This window comes from Megalobrama amblycephala, linkage group LG1 (genome assembly GCF_018812025.1).
Source record: "Megalobrama amblycephala isolate DHTTF-2021 linkage group LG1, ASM1881202v1, whole genome shotgun sequence".
Lineage (NCBI taxonomy): Eukaryota > Metazoa > Chordata > Actinopteri > Cypriniformes > Xenocyprididae > Megalobrama > Megalobrama amblycephala.
This window is the reverse complement of record NC_063044.1, coordinates 5,192,576-5,208,364: the sequence shown is the minus strand read 5'-3', so window position 1 is coordinate 5,208,364 and position 15,789 is coordinate 5,192,576. Positions and strand designations below refer to the sequence as shown.

The following is a 15,789-nucleotide window of genomic DNA, read 5'->3' as shown; positions in this document are numbered from 1 at the left end:
TGATTAATGCACAAATCTGAAAATTTTTGAAGAGAGTTTTTCCTTTTTTTCCAGAGTTAGATTCAGGTTTGGATTAAAGATGATTTTGTTTCTTAAAAAAATGTACAATTATGTACCATTATTACACATGACGAGATCAGATTGGAAAAAAGGCATTCATCTTGGGCAGACAGGAAAAAGTTTGTCCAGTGTGAAACCACACATAGGCCATCACAATCACACTATTAACCCACACACATTATTAGTGATATAAAAAAGGTACCTTGCTCTTCTCTTAGTCTTAAAGGGTTAGTTCACCCAAAAATGAAAATTATGTCATTAATGACTGTTAATGAATGTCGTTCCAAACTCATTAATGAATGTCGTTCCAAACCCGTAAGACCTCCGTTCATCTTCAGAACACAGTTTAAGATATTTTAGATTTAGTCCGAGAGCTTTCTGTCCCTCCATTGAAAATGTTTGTACGGTAGACTGTCCATGTCCAGAAAGGAAATAAAAACATCATCAAAGTAGTCCATGTGACATCAGAGGGTCAGTTAGAATTTTTTGAAGCATCGAAAATACATTTTGGTCCAAAAATAACAAAAACTACGACTTTATTCAGCATTGTCTTCTCTTCCGGAATCCTTTCCATTGAATTGATTACATTGAACTGATTCCATTGAATCCTTTCATCTGTCGGCGTTGGTAATGCACTTTTACGTCGCCGTGGTTGTTTTTGGCGATTAGGACATCCGCGACATTTTGAAGCATCGAAAATACATTTTGGTCCAAAAATAACAAAAACTACGACTTTATTCAGCATTGTCTTCTCTTCCGGGTCTGTTGTCAATCCGGGTTCATGACTCCGCAGTGATGCTGCTGACGTGTTATCTGGTGCGCTCGAGCTTCGTTTACAGTCTGAGGGAGACGCACGCTGTAAAGAGAACAACCTTCGCAAACATGTCTAAGGATTTCGACACAGAGGATGACTTGCATTTTTTTGCTCAGCCATATTTATTTGAACCCGAATACACGCATGAAGAACTAAGAGCGATGGAAGAAGCTCCTACACAGCAGCAACCGCTGTCACAAGCAGCGTCACTGCGGAGTCGTGAACGCGGATTGACAACAGACCCGGAAGAGAAGACAATGTAACCCTTTAAGAGTCATTGTCTTCTGGCTGAGAGCGACTGACTTTTCCGATCTTCGTGTTGCTCCTGAACTCCTGAAAAATAACGAAAAGCAAACTCAGAATCAGAAACAAAAAGAGACAACAGTATTTTCAGGTAAGTTTGGGGTTGAAGTAAAAGATCAGTATCAAACTTCCATCAGTGTTATAATAATCACAAGTTTAAGTTATTGTTTTTTTTTTTTTTTTAAATGCTCTGTCAAAAAAACATTCTAGTTATATGAATTTAACCTGCATTATGTAAGAAGTTAAGGAACAGTTTAATTGTCCCAATCTATGTACATTCTTTTCCATTATATCTGTTCTTCTCTAGATCTACTTTCATCTGAGGGATTTGACTGAATCAAGATGCTGCTGATCATTGAAGCTCTTCTTCTCATTTTAGCTGCTCTAGGACAGGTAAGCTTGTGTTTTAATATGAATATTACATACATGAAGAATACTGATGATTGATCATTATGATTTCTGTTGCTGCAGGATCACAGAGCTGCTGCTTCTGTTCAAGGACAGATATTTCCACTGGATATGGCACCGGATTCTGTTGATGATCAATATATGGGCTGTCGAAAGAAAATGGCAAAATGGGTGGAGACAGAACTTCTAAAGGATGAACTCGAAAATGTACCTGATTTTAAAGCGGCTTGGAAAAAAGGGCAAAAGTTTGTCAAGACCCAAAATGATTATTTTATCGCCATTTATGTGTACAGTGATGCTACTGTATATAAGTACTTCAATCCTGAAACTCGTCGTGATAAAGACCAGTACAAACAAATGACATACAAATGGTATTCACTTCACTTTCTGTTAACAAATGCAATACATATCCTGAAAAAACAAACACAAAATCAATGCTATTCAACTTTTCGTGGTACAAATGTTAGATTTAATGAGGATGTTCTGAACAAAGAAGTTCGTTTCGGCTCATTTTCATCCTCCTCTCTTGATCGCAAAGTAGCACGACGTTTTGGAAAAGTGTCTTGTTTTGAAATCCACACATGTGAAGGTGCCGATGTGACAAAATATTCTAAGCTTCCCCATGAGAAAGAGGTGCTGATTCCTCCATATGAGAAGTTTAAAGTCACTGCTGTCAGGACAAAAGAAAAGCAGAAAGATCTCTGGTGTGAAACTGTGTTTGTTTTGGAAAGCACTGGAACAAGAAGTGACCTGAACTGTGCTCTGTTCAAGAAACCATCCAAGACCAAAACAAAAAAATATGTAATGAACAATGTGCTTTGAAATTACATAATATAGTCACATACATCAGCTCAAACATTTGTTCCTCTTGGTTTAGTTCAGTAATTATTTTCCAGAAAATGCAATTTGTTTAATTTCAACAAAATGAAATAAAGTTAATTTTAAGTGACCCAATTCAGTGGCCTCAAAGTGATGATGGAGTTTTTGTGGTTTTCATTTTGCAGAAGAGAAGCTTGTGGTTTTGTTTTGGTTTTGAGTGGCTTTACTAACACCATGACACTTTATGAAATGAGCAATAGCTGCTAAAACCTGTGCAATGGTGAGTGTCTTCTTAAATGTTCATCCCTTTAACATTCAGTTAGAAATGTTGTTTCTAGCTAGAAGAAAATGAAAGATTCATTTAAGTGAATAATTAAGAAATTCATTTGATTAGGCTTGTTCAACAAAAATATTATTTGTTCAAATGCACGTATTCTAGTCTTCATAGTTCTTAAATGAACTTTATTTGTGTGGGAAATCTACTCTCACTTTAAGTTCATTGAACTAATTTTTATTATTATTTTTTTTGATCTCACAGTGGCTCAATTATGTTTACGAATTGAAAAAAAAAAAAAAAAAAAAAAAAAAAAACCTTTGTTCACAAATCTAAACATTTGAATCTGAAAAAAAGGTTAATTTGGACTAATTAGGGCCCAAGCACTGATGGTGTGAGGACCCTATTGTAATTGCTCAGTAAATTCTTCTTCGAAATGAATCACATTTTTGAGGGCCTAAACATGCTCGAAAACTTATGAAACTTTGCACATGTGTCTGAAGTGGTGAAAATTTGGAATGGGTTTCAGAATTAGGTGTGGCAGAATGGCTCGATAGCGCCACCTACAAAATTTCAGTTAAGAGCCCTTCACGCTACGTTTCACGTACAGGTATGACATTCGGCAGACATGTAACAGCCCAATACCTACAAAAAAGGCCTGACAAAATTCAATGTTTCGCCATGAAACAGGAAGTTGTTGTAACTCGGGCATACAATGTGCCATTGAAATTTCGAAACACTTATCACATAACGAAGCCTCGTTTACTGAAATCACATGACTAATTGGCACTCCAAGTCCCTGATTCGAAACAAAAGATTTGTAAAGTTTCATGAAGAAGTGATTTGAAATCGCCCATCCCTAGATATTGTCAAAAAGTGGTTATTTTGGGGGGTTTTGGCACACAAAATGTATTCTCGTCGCTTCATAACATTAAGGTTGAACCACTAGAGTCACATGAACTCTTTTAAATACAACTTTAGTAGCTTTCTGGGCATTAAAAGTGTTAATTTCTTGCTGTCAATGCAGGCCACACTGAGCCATCGGATTTTATGAAAACTATTTGTGTTCCGAAGATGAACAAAGATCTTACAAGTGTGAAATGACATGAGGGTGAGTAAATGACAGAATTTAAATTTTTGGGTTAACTATCCCTTTAAATCTTTGTCAGAAAACACATTTTACATAATTTTAACACAATGAAATAAAGTTATTTTTAAGTGACCCAATTCAGTGGCAGATCTGTCAGCTTGAATGAGTCAAGGCTCGTGCTTTCTCTAGGATCAAGTTGTGGTTTTTTTAATAAGAGTGTAGTAAAAGAACAAAGTTCGTAGGGAAGGAAGACGACAAGGGTCAGCTTTGACTGCTGACTGAGTCTTTTATTGAGCTTCAATAACATAAAGAACAGTGCACACGCACAATAGAGACAAAACTTTAAATCAGGCTTCACTCCAGAAATTCCTCTCCAGGATCCAGTGTCTCAGTCAACAGTCCCTCTCTCTCTCTCACACACTCCTGCTTCTCCTGGCGTTTTATCCTGTCTCCACGCCAATCACTGTAATCAAAGACAGGTGTTCGTTATTTGTGTTTAACCTACTCATTAACCACGCGTCTCCTGACGCTCTCCCCCGCTGCAGCGTTTGCTAAACCACGCCCCCCACGCGACAAAGAGGCTTAATAATAGCCAGCTTAAAAGTTTTTGGTGCGTATCCTAGTGATAAAGGTGAATTAATGATATTAACCCTTTCGCAAGTAAGTTTTAAATATTCTGGCTGACCCCCCAGCGTGAGTTTTTTGAAGCGACCGTTATTTAGAACGTATCACTTTATGGTTTCCATGGTGACGCGTCATTGCTTGTTATGTGACACACCGCAGCACTGTATGAATGATAATCTGCTTTCATTTAATTTTTCCTTTGTTATTCAAAATATTCACAAATTTGTTGACTATAGCATGAAATATCTAATATTCCGATTGACAAATATGTGCAAGTGGATGTGTTTTGCAGTTTAAACACCTTTATAACGATCATGTTAGTTGAGCCATATGAGCGATGGGCGCCGCCATGTTAGTTTGCGCCGCACAGAGAATCGGATCTGTTGGATTTACAACCCGTGAATTTATCCACTTCTCCCGAAATACATGAAAGTAAGTGAGTCGGTGAACTGGGGAAGAATAGAGTAAGCTTTAAAGTTACTTTCACAATGTGTATCTGATATGAATAAAACGTGTCGTCTAATTATAATGGAAAGGGTTGTTATTTCCGCTTCTATAGACAGGGGTGCACATTAGAGGTACGCAGGTACGCATGCGCGGTAAAAATAAACTATGCGTAGCAGAAAACATGGAGGGAAGCGCTTTTGAGTACCGGTTCACAGGGATACGTTTACTTACTGGAGTAGGATTTTTCTCCATCTCTGGTAAGATAGCAATCATGATAATATGTGTGTTCTTTAATTATTAGGTGTGCAACGGATCGCAGTTAATCCGTGATCCATACGGATAAGGTCCAACGGTTCGGCACGCATGTGATTCGCGGATTAACTGCTATATTTAACCATCATAGAGTGAAAGTTTGTAATTTGGACGTGTTTTGTCTCGCCAATTAACACATTCAAACGACTTTAAAAGCGGAAGAAGAGGCGAAAATCGGGACTCGCGAACTGTAATCTGTGCGCACAGCCCCCCGAAACGCGCGCATGATGAGAGTCAGACAGCGCTCGAACACCGAATTAATTCCGCTTTCGCGTTTACTTGCGCTTGAAAGGAAACATACACACAAAATTATGTCAAAATACCTGTCTCGGCAAGTATTCTCTCGGTTATGTCATAAGTGAAGTGTTGAGAAAGAAACCGGATGTGTGTCAGTTATTCGGTCCGTGCTTTCCTTCTTAAAGTGACAGCAGCCTTTGCTGTCATTAATGTTAGTAAAAAAATAAATAAAAAAAAATCATTATCATCATCTACCATGTTCGAGAGAAAAGAAGATAGTGAGGAGAGCAGTCAGGAGGAAAGTGATTAGGACAGCTTTTAGGATGTGTCATGTAAAGTGTGAGTACCAAGCAACATCTCCAGGTACTCCCTTGAGAACCAGACCAAAAAAGTTATGTGCACCCCTGTCTATAGACACCATTGTGTATTTTACAAACTCTAAATATATTGTTTTGTTAGTACTCGTGTGTATTTAAATGTCTGAAATCTACAATAAACATTATTTGGTTGAAAACACTGCATATGTAATATATGAAAAGCGCTGCGCGTCCGTCTCTGGTTTAGCACCAGTTAGAGCGCGCACGCACATTTGAATTTGGCATTTGATCACGCGATGCACTGAACGTTCTAATCACACCGGTGTGATCGTACGCTCCTGGGGCCAGACAAGACTGATCACACCGGTGTGATCGTACGTGTTAAAGGGTTAAGAAGAGGATATACGACCTCTGGAAGCATCTCTTTCAATAGCTTAGTCTGTATAGGGTCTAACATATATGTTGTTGATTTTAATGATTTAACAAGTTTAGACAATTCTTCCTGTCCTACAGCAGCGAATTAATAGAATTTTTCCTCAGGGACACTACAATGCGTCTGACACGATACTGTATTAGATGGTTACATGGTTATAATTTTTTCTCTAATATTATCAATCTTGCAAGTAAAGAAGTTCATAAAGTCATTACTGCTGTGCTCTTTGGAAACATCAGAAGTTGAAGCTTTATTTTTCGTTAATTTAGCCACTGTATCAAATAAATACCAATTTTCTTCTAAAAGATATGAGAAATAAGCAGATCTAGCAGCTGAGACCTTACGCAGTCATTCTCTCTCTCCACGAAAAGCGGAAAACTTCTAGTTTTTGTTTTCTTCAACCTGCACTCCATTTTTCTGGCAGCTCCCTCTAGGGCCTGAGTGTGCTCATTGTACCATGGCGTTGGAGTAATTTCCTTAATGTTCTTTGAGCGTAAAAAAGCAACTGAGTATAATGTGCTGAAAAAGAGAGAGTCAATAGTTTCTGCTGCAACATCGTGTTCTTCTAAGCTATCTGGTATGCTAAGAGATTAAACTGATAAGGAAGATTATTTATAAAGCAATCTTTAGTGGTAGAAGTGATGGTTCTACCATATTTTTGGCAGGAAGGCAGTTTTGCAGCCTTGGCATCAATATCGATTCCATGTGACAATATTAGATCTAAAGTATGATTACGACAATGAGTGGGTCCTGACACGTGTTCTCTAACACCAAAAAAATTTAGAATGTCTGTAAATGCCAATGTGTTTTCATTATCTAAATGGATATTAAAATCACCAACAATTAGGACTTTATTTGTAGCCAGAACTAACTCTGATAGAAAATCAGAAAATTCTTTGATAAAGTCTGTATGGTGCCCTGGTGGCCAATTCAACAATTCAACAAGCCAAAATGTCAACTTACATAATGTTACATAAAGCACCATCAGTTCGAAGGAATTGTTTTTGAAAGACTTTTGAGTAATACTGAAGATATTACTATAAATTACAGCAACACCTCCCCCTTTGCCTCCCGACGCTGTTCGTGACGATAATAATAATCTTGAGGGCTAGACTCATTTAAAGTAATGTAATCGTCTGGTTTTAGCCAGGTTTCTGTCAAACATAGCACATCTAGATTATTGTCTGTGATAATATCATTTACAATAAGTGCTTTTGAAGAAAGGGATCTAATATTCAGCCACCCAAGATCTAATATTGTTACCCTTAAATGAGTTTGGAAGTTTTTTGTATTTACAACAGGGTTCCAAGCTATGTGATAATTTTTAGTTTCTTTGTTGAACATCAATGAGGCAGCTAAATTGTTAGCCAGTCTGTCTGCTGCTTTTTCCTGTCCTGGGCCCCTTAATTTTAGCTCTGAGCCATATTACTAGAGAGAAGAGCAGCACCATCCCGGGAGGGATGAATACCATCTCTTTTTAACAGGTCAGGTTGCCCCAAAAACTTTTCCAACTGTTTGAAACTATATTATTTTGCGGACACCATTAGACAACCAGCCATTGAGTGATGATAATCTGGTAACTATCTCATCACTCTGACGAAAATTAACTCAGGGGAAATATTAATAATTATTCATAACTCATTATGATTATTAATTATGATTAATTATGATGCAAATCCGTTATCAGATTACTGGACGTAGCTACATCAAAATTAACATTACAATCAGTTAACCTGTTCGTCCAGTGAACGCTCAGTGTTGATTGTTTATTAATTCTAAGAAATGTCAATTTCCAAGTTATGGAAAAATAATATTTCTTATTGTACTGTACTACTCACGTAGTCCGGATCTATCACTTAAGAGGCAATTCATTAGCAGACGGAGTCAGAACCAAACGTGTATTGTGCACAATCTTTATTAACTAACTCACAAACACATAACTAAACTAACAAACACATAACATAACATACATAAAGGGTCACACACACACACACACACACACGCAAGTCAGAATGAGTAATTAGTGTTGAACCGGAAGAGATGCTGTTACTAGAGCTACATGAAATGTCAAAGGCAATCTGGAAAGGACTCATCAGTTTCTTTTAGCAATAGCAAAGGTAAAGTCTTTACAAATCAATACTAAATCGCTGTTTAGCATTAAAATGTACGATACTTGCAAGATGCCTTTAGGCTGAAGAGCGTCGGATCTGCAGGTTGAGGATAACTCTTGAAGTTATCATCTGAAGTTGTTGCCAGTCTGTTGGGTGATGAGCACATGGCTGGGTGTTGTAGGCCAGGGGCCTACCAGCCTTGCGGCCGGGCCTAGAGAGGCCGCCCGCAAGGAGATTTGTTCGGTCCAGAAGCAAGGAAGAAGAAGAGAGGGAGTGGCACTGTTCGCTGGTTTTTAACCTCTGGTCAAAGTCACACCTCTCAGTTGTTGACCGGACCAATGAAGATGTTGTAATTCTGGGTGGCAATACCCCTCCTGTCAGGGCTTTTACAACCCAGAAAGATTAACAAGCTGAGTTCTTGAATCAGAACTATTAAGTATTCTTTTAATACTGATGTGTTGCACAGGTATGGATGTACCGCATACACAAACATTTAAATCTTCCCGCTACGAACGTATAGACACTAAACATGGCATGATTGAAGTTACCGTGCAGGTCATAACATTTAACAATCATCAAACATGTAAATACAATGAGTACAATACAACGTCAGTAATAATGGATACCATTTCCTGAGAAGGAATCATTTATAGCACAGTCTGTCTATACATTAATGCCATAGAGTCTGTGTTCTGTGTGGAAAATGCAGGGAAGATGCAGATTTTCTGTGTCTCTACTCTGTTCTCCATGCGGCAACCACATTCCTCAGCGCAATAAACTTGTAACTGAAAACTTCCCGGGGGATGGGGACAGACTCCAGAGTGAGCTTAAAACTATTGGTTAACTAACCAATAATTGTGTCTGATTTGCCTCAGTCATTACAACTCTGACGAACAGGAAGGGGACCAGAGAAAATTACTGTTACTGACATTGTACTTGCGAGTTCACGCACCTCTTTAATGTTAATTTTAGTGACCTCCGACTGGCGAAGTCGAACATCATTGTCAAATAACAACTACATGACAGGTTCTGCTGTGATAGTACAGCACAGGCACATTTATTCTTTCTTTTTGAACATGGCTTTTAATGTACTAAGCTCTGTCATGTCAGTAAAGCCCTGCTGTGATTACTTGTGTTGTGTGGTTACAGCACCACCTGCTGGTCAAAGCACTCACGATTCACCCTCTGTACATAACTTACAGACTTTTTATTTATTTACCTTAAGGTTTGGACAAAGTTTGTTCAGTTTTTACCATTATTGGCTCAGATCATTGGTGTGCTTGGCTCTGTAAATGCTTCACAATTCATATTTTGTGTAAATGAATCAGTGATACTGTTAATTTCAACAGCATCACTTTTTTCTTATGCAAAGCAACATAAAGAGACATCTCACTTATAATGAACACTTTTATGTGCTTTATTAGTTATAGTTCAAATACATAAGAAGATTAAGCAGGTTCTTGTTGGGCGTGAACTGGTTACAACAGTGTGATTGACATTATTAGCTCTGAATCGGTCACAGGGTTTTCTAATCAAAATATAATCCAGATTTTATTTTACATTTTCTGAAGACAATGTAAGTGCTGTTTATCTTTGTATAGTCCTAGACTTCATCAAAGTCAAGTTTTAGGAAATAAAGCATATTTCAACATCATTATCTGCTGAAAACAGATGAGTGCTGATGAAAGATTACAAAATATACTTCTTTCAGACCTGCAACTTTGCATGTTTTGCAAGCATCCTTTCCGTGTTTAACTTCACAATCTGAGGTCATGTTCACATAAAAGCTGATTGAATGATACTATGTCAAATTATCTTCCTTTGTCTTGTAATTTGCTGAATTTTCATCATCATTACTCTAGTCTTCAGTGTGTCACATGATCCTTCAGAAATCATTCTAATATGATGATTTGATGCTCAAGAAACATTTATTATTATTATCAAAGCTGAAAACAGTTGTGCTGCTTCATATTTTTTGTGGGAAATGTCATTCAATTTTTAAGGATTCTTTTATGAATAGAAAGTTCAAAAGAACAGCATTTATTTGAAATAAAAATCTCTTGTAACAACATGTCTTTACTTTCACTTTTGATCAATTTAAAGCATTAATTGCTGAATCAAAAGTATTAATTTCTTTCAAAACAAGAAAAAATAAACCCTTATTTTAATTTTTAAAAGGTAGTATAGGCTAGATCAAATGTATTTATTTAGCCTTTTAGATACAGAGATGTATAAAGGGTTTTTTTTTTTAGCAGATTTATGTTATGTATCTAATTGTTCTCCCTGTAAATTCATATGCAATTATACAAGACGATTAATACAAAAAAACAAAAACATTTTTTATTCTGAACTCAGGGATGGGGTTATGCAAGTTCACCATTGCATACAATTATTATGAAATCTCATGAATTCAGGTCGAAACTAATATGCACTTCAGCTATAGTTTCTCAACACACACACACACACACACACACACACACACACACACACACACACACACACAAACACACACATTATCAGCAATATAAAAAAGGCACCTTGCTCCTCTCTTATTTTGAAGAGTCGTTGTCGTCTGGCCGAGAGCAACTGACTTTTCTGATCTTCTCGTCGCTGCTCTTGAACTCCTGAAAAATAACAAAACGAAAACTCAGAATCTGACAAAAAGACACAACAGTATTCTCAGGTAAGTTTGGGGTTAAAGTAAAAGATCAATATAACACTTCCATCAGTGAACATCACAGTTTTACGTGATTATTTCAAAGATTTCGCTATCTGTATACTAGTTATATAAAATACTAGTTATATTAATTTAAATCTGTTTTATATAAGAAGTTAGACTAGTTTAATTGTGCAAATCTATGTACATATTCCTTCCATTATATTTAGAGTAAGATTTAGAATTTGTGAAACACTGTCGTGTTTGTGGTTGTCTTTCAACATCTGTTCTTCATTAGATCTACTAGATCATCTGAGGGATTTGACTGAATCAAGATGCTGCTGATCATTGAAGCTCTTCTTCTCATTTTAGCTGCTCTAGGACAGGTAAGCTTGTGTTCTAGTATGAATATTACAGACAAGAATACTGATGATTGATCATTATGATTTCTGTTGCTGCAGGATCACAGAGCTGCTGCAGAACAGATATTTCCACTGAGTATGGAACTGAATTCAGTTGATGACCAATATGAGGGCTGTAGAGAGAAAATGGCAAAACTGGTGAAGACAAAATATCTGAAGCAGGAAATCAACAACTCACCTAAATTTAAACATTATTGGCAAAATAGTGAAAATATTGTTTCCAAAAGATCACTTAACAAGAAATCAATTAATCGCTGTTCACGTGTACACTGGTAAATATATCTATCGTCAGTTTAATGACGAAACGCGTTATGGTAAAAACCAGTACAAACACAAGACATTCAAATGGTATTCACTTCACTTTCTGTTAACAGAAGCGGTACAGATTCTGAAGAAAACACAAAATAAATGCTATTTCACTTATAGTGGTACCACAGCTAATTTTGATAAGCATGTTCTGAACAAAGAGGTTCGATTCGGCTCATTTGCATCCTCCTCTCTTGATCGTAAAATAACTCAAGGTTTTGGTTCTAAATCTTGTTTTGAAATCTACACTTGTGAAAGTGCTGAGCTGACAAAATACTTCGCAGTATCCTTACATAAAAGAGGTGCTGATTCCTCCATATGAGAAGTTTAAAGTCACTGCTGTCAGGACAAGAAAATATCATAAAAATCTCTGGTGTGACACTGTGTTCACTTTGAAAAGCTCTGGAAAAGTAAGCTACCAGAACTGTGCTCTATTCAAAGGATAAAAACAAACTATGTTTTGCACTGAAAACTGCTGAATTTACATGATTTAATCATCAGTTACACACAAATTAATATAAAAATGTTGTTTCCTCTTGACTTCAGTAATTTATTAAGTGACCCAATTGCCTTATTGATTTAATGTCTCTAATTCATTTCTTCACTTACATCTTTTCCACTACACTACTTAACAGTTTTGTTCCTTGCTATCTAACTGCCATCAATATCATATTACCTGCTAAATGACCATACAATATATATTCCCAATACACTAAGAAAAATATATTTATTGCTGCTTGTTCAGTTTACTCAATATTTCAATCCACTTAAATTTGTTGTATTTTTTTTTTTTTTTTTTTTTTTTACAACTACATTATTTTTTTCATGCATCATTTTTGACAACTGGACCATATAATCAGGCTTCTCCCATTTACTTTATATATAACTTTATATAGGCCGTTCCTATAACTGTTATAACAGAGACACGGAGGCAGGAATAAAAGCAATGCTGGTAAGTTTATTTGTGAAACAGTTGAGCAGATGGTGAAATAGCGAGTATATAGCAGTTCTTGTATGGATGAGGGAATGTGATACTGTCCTTTGATGTTTTGCAGATGCAGGCGGAGAGATGAGTAGAGGAATGACGGCGGAGACACTCACACACACAAGCAGGTAGGTACACGAGGGGACCAGGAGACGAAGGAGCTGAAGGAGACAACTGGAGCAGGTAAGTATGGCGTTTAGGAGTCCTTGAGGTAAGCATACAGATGCTGTAGTGCAAACGAGACCGGACAAATGCTGTGTGTGAGTGTGGGAGCTTTATAGTGCTGATGATTGCAGTGATGATGAGGTGCAGGTGACGGTGATCAGAACTCGGGTGATTGAGTGCGTGGGTAAGGCAGTGAGGTGGAACCTGACGTGTCTGTGACAGTACCCCCTCCCACGGCCTGCTCCTGAGGGCCGCGGACCCCGACGTCGTGGTGATCGTCCTCTAGGGCGTGGGGCAGGTCTGTCCGGATGGTTGGTGTGGAAGGTCTGTAACAGAATAGGATCAAGGATATCATTCTTGGGAACCCATGAGCGTTCCTCGGGGCCATAGCCTTCCCAGTCGACCAGATACTCGAGTTGACCACCACGGCGCCGGGAATCCAGAATCTTGTGTACGACGTAAGCAGTGCCATCATCCAGGATGAGTGGAAGGGGGGGCTCGGCGGCTGCCATGTCAGGTTCTGTGGAGGGAAGAACAGAAGGGTGGTGAGGTTTGAGCAGTGATACGTGGAATGTAGGATGAATTCTACTGTACTGTGCTGGGAGTTGGAGACGGTAGGTGATGGGGTTGATCTGCCGGACGATGGTGAACGGGCCAATGAAGCGGGGACTCAGCTTCTTGCAGGGCAGACGCATCCTGATGTCTCTGGTGGACAGCCAGACCTTCTGCCCCGGTTGGTAGACTGGAGCGTCGGAGCGCCGAAGGTCGGCTGTCATCTTGCGTCTGCACAGGGCTCTCTGCAGTTGGTGGTGAGCCGAGTCCCAAACCCTCTCGCTCTCCCGGAACCAGTAGTCGACTGTGGGAACGTTGGAGGGTTCCCCATCCCAGGGGAACAGTGGGGGTTGGTAACCGAGTACGCACTGAAACGGTGTTAATCCAGTTGTGGCTTGACGGAGGGAGTTTTGTGCGTACTCGGCCCAACCCAGGTACTGGTTCCAGGAGTTCTGGTGGCCGTGACAGAAGGTACGCAGGAAGCGGCCTATCTCCTGGATCTTCCGTTCCGTCTGCCCGTTCGACTAAGGATGGTATCCAGATGACAGGCTGATGGTCACACCCAGGAGGGAGAAGAACACCTTCCAGGCGTGGGAGATAAACTGGGGTCCTCTGTCGGAGGCGATGTCTTCGGGTATTCCGTAGTAACGAAAAACATGGTTGAATAACAGTTCTGCGGTGGTCATGGCGGTAGGTAGACCCTCCAGGGGGATCAGACGGCAGGATTTTGAGAAGCGGTCTACCACTACCAGGATGCAAGTGTGACCATCAGACTCAGGGAGATCGGTGACGAAGTCCACTCCCAGGTGTGACCAGGGACTCTCAGGAACGGGCAGAGGATGGAGCTTGCCGGTGGGAAGATGGCGTGGGCTCTTGGAGATGGCGCACTCCCTGCAGCCCTGCGCGTACCTTCTGACATCGTTGGCCATGTTGGGCCACCAGAAGCGTTGTTTGAGCAACGAGAGGGTCTCATTGACCCCCGGGTGGCCAGTGCCAAGTGAAGAGGGGGTATTGTGCAGAAGTGGAGTGCGTCGTGCCCGTGTGACGTATTGCAAGCCTTGGGGGCAACCCGGCGGAGTGCGTGTGGAGGCATTGGAGGAGGGAACGGTTTCTTCGGACCATTGGATGGGGTTCACGAAGACTGACTCCGGTAGGATGGTCTCTGGGGCTCCGGGCTTTTCCTCTGGGGCATGGAGGCGAGAGAGAGCATCAGCTTTGGTATTTTTTGAACCGGGGCGATACGTAATGGAGAAGTTGAATCTTGAGAAAAACATAGCCCAGCGAGCTTGGCGAGGGTTGAGTCTTTTGGCAGCCTTTAGATACTCAAGGTTCTTATGGTCGGTGAGAACTTGGAAAGGATGTGTAGCCCCCTCCAGCCAATGCCTCCACTCCTCTAGGGCAAGCTTGACGGCCAGGAGTTTGCGGTCACCGATGTCGTAGTTGACCTCCGCCGGGTTGAGTTTGCGGGAGAAGAAGGCGCATGGATGGAGTCTACTTGGTATCCCCTGCTGCTGCGAGAGGACCGCTCCCACTCCAGTGGTGGAGGCGTCCACCTCCACGACGGAAGGTAAGTCAGGGTTAGGGTGGACGAGGAGGGAGCGGTGGTGAAGGCTCTCTTGAGGGTCTCGAAGGCGTTGGTGGCTTGTGGGGTCCAGGACAGAGACTTGGGCTGGTGACGGAGCAGGTTGGTAAGTGGACTGACGATGGTACTGTAGTTCTTGATGAATCGGCGGTAGAAGTTGGAGAATCCTAGGAAACGTTGGATTTCTTTAATTGTTGATGGAGTGGGCCAGGTTTGAATAGCGGAGACCTTCCCCTCGTCCATCCGGATGCCACTGTGGTCAATCACGTACCCCAGGAACTGGACGGAGGGCTGGTGAAAGGAGCACTTTTCAGCTTTGAGGAAGAGTTGGAATTGGCGTAAGCGTTGGAGGACCTCCGCAACGTGGTGGCGATGTTCGGCCAAGCTCCGGGAGTAGATGAGGATGTCGTCAATATACACCAGAACGAACTTGTGGAGAAACTCCCGGAGCACCTCATGTATGAAATCCTGGAATACGGAGGGGGCGTTGACCAGGCCATACGGCATTACAAGGTATTCGTAGTGTCCGGTGGGCATGACGAAGGCGGTCTTCCACTCGTCCCCCTCACGTATCCGGATGAGGTTATACGCGCTGCGGAGGTCCAACTTGGTGAACACAGTGGCACCGCGGAGATGTTCCAGGGCCGCTGGGACGAGGGGAAGTGGGTAGCGGAACTTGACAGTTATTTTATTGAGGGCACGGTAGTCTATGCAGGGCCGCAAGCCTCCGTCCTTCTTAGCCACAAAAAAGAAGCTTGAAGCAGCAGGGGAAGTAGACGGGCGGATGTAACCTTGACTGAGGGCCTCTTTGATGTATTCCTCCATGGCCTTCTCCTCCGGTATTGACAGGGGGTAAATGCGTCCCCTGGGCA

At 40.6% G+C, this 15,789-nt stretch overlaps 1 protein-coding gene and 1 pseudogene across 1 annotated transcript; both read left to right on the top strand.

Annotated features, from left to right (window-relative positions):
- Positions 1-840: 840 nt before the first annotated feature.
- LOC125249396 (erythroblast NAD(P)(+)--arginine ADP-ribosyltransferase-like) lies at positions 841-2,795 on the top strand. The gene is made up of 2 exons (XM_048161682.1): positions 841-1,570; positions 1,649-2,795. The coding sequence occupies exons 1-2, from the start codon at positions 1,520-1,522 to the stop codon at positions 2,405-2,407; spliced, it is 810 nt and encodes a 269-aa protein (XP_048017639.1). The 5' UTR covers positions 841-1,519; the 3' UTR covers positions 2,408-2,795.
- An 8,347-nt stretch (positions 2,796-11,142) lies between these two features.
- On the top strand, positions 11,143-12,375 carry LOC125249387 (annotated as a pseudogene).
- The last annotated feature ends 3,414 nt before the right edge of the window (positions 12,376-15,789 follow it).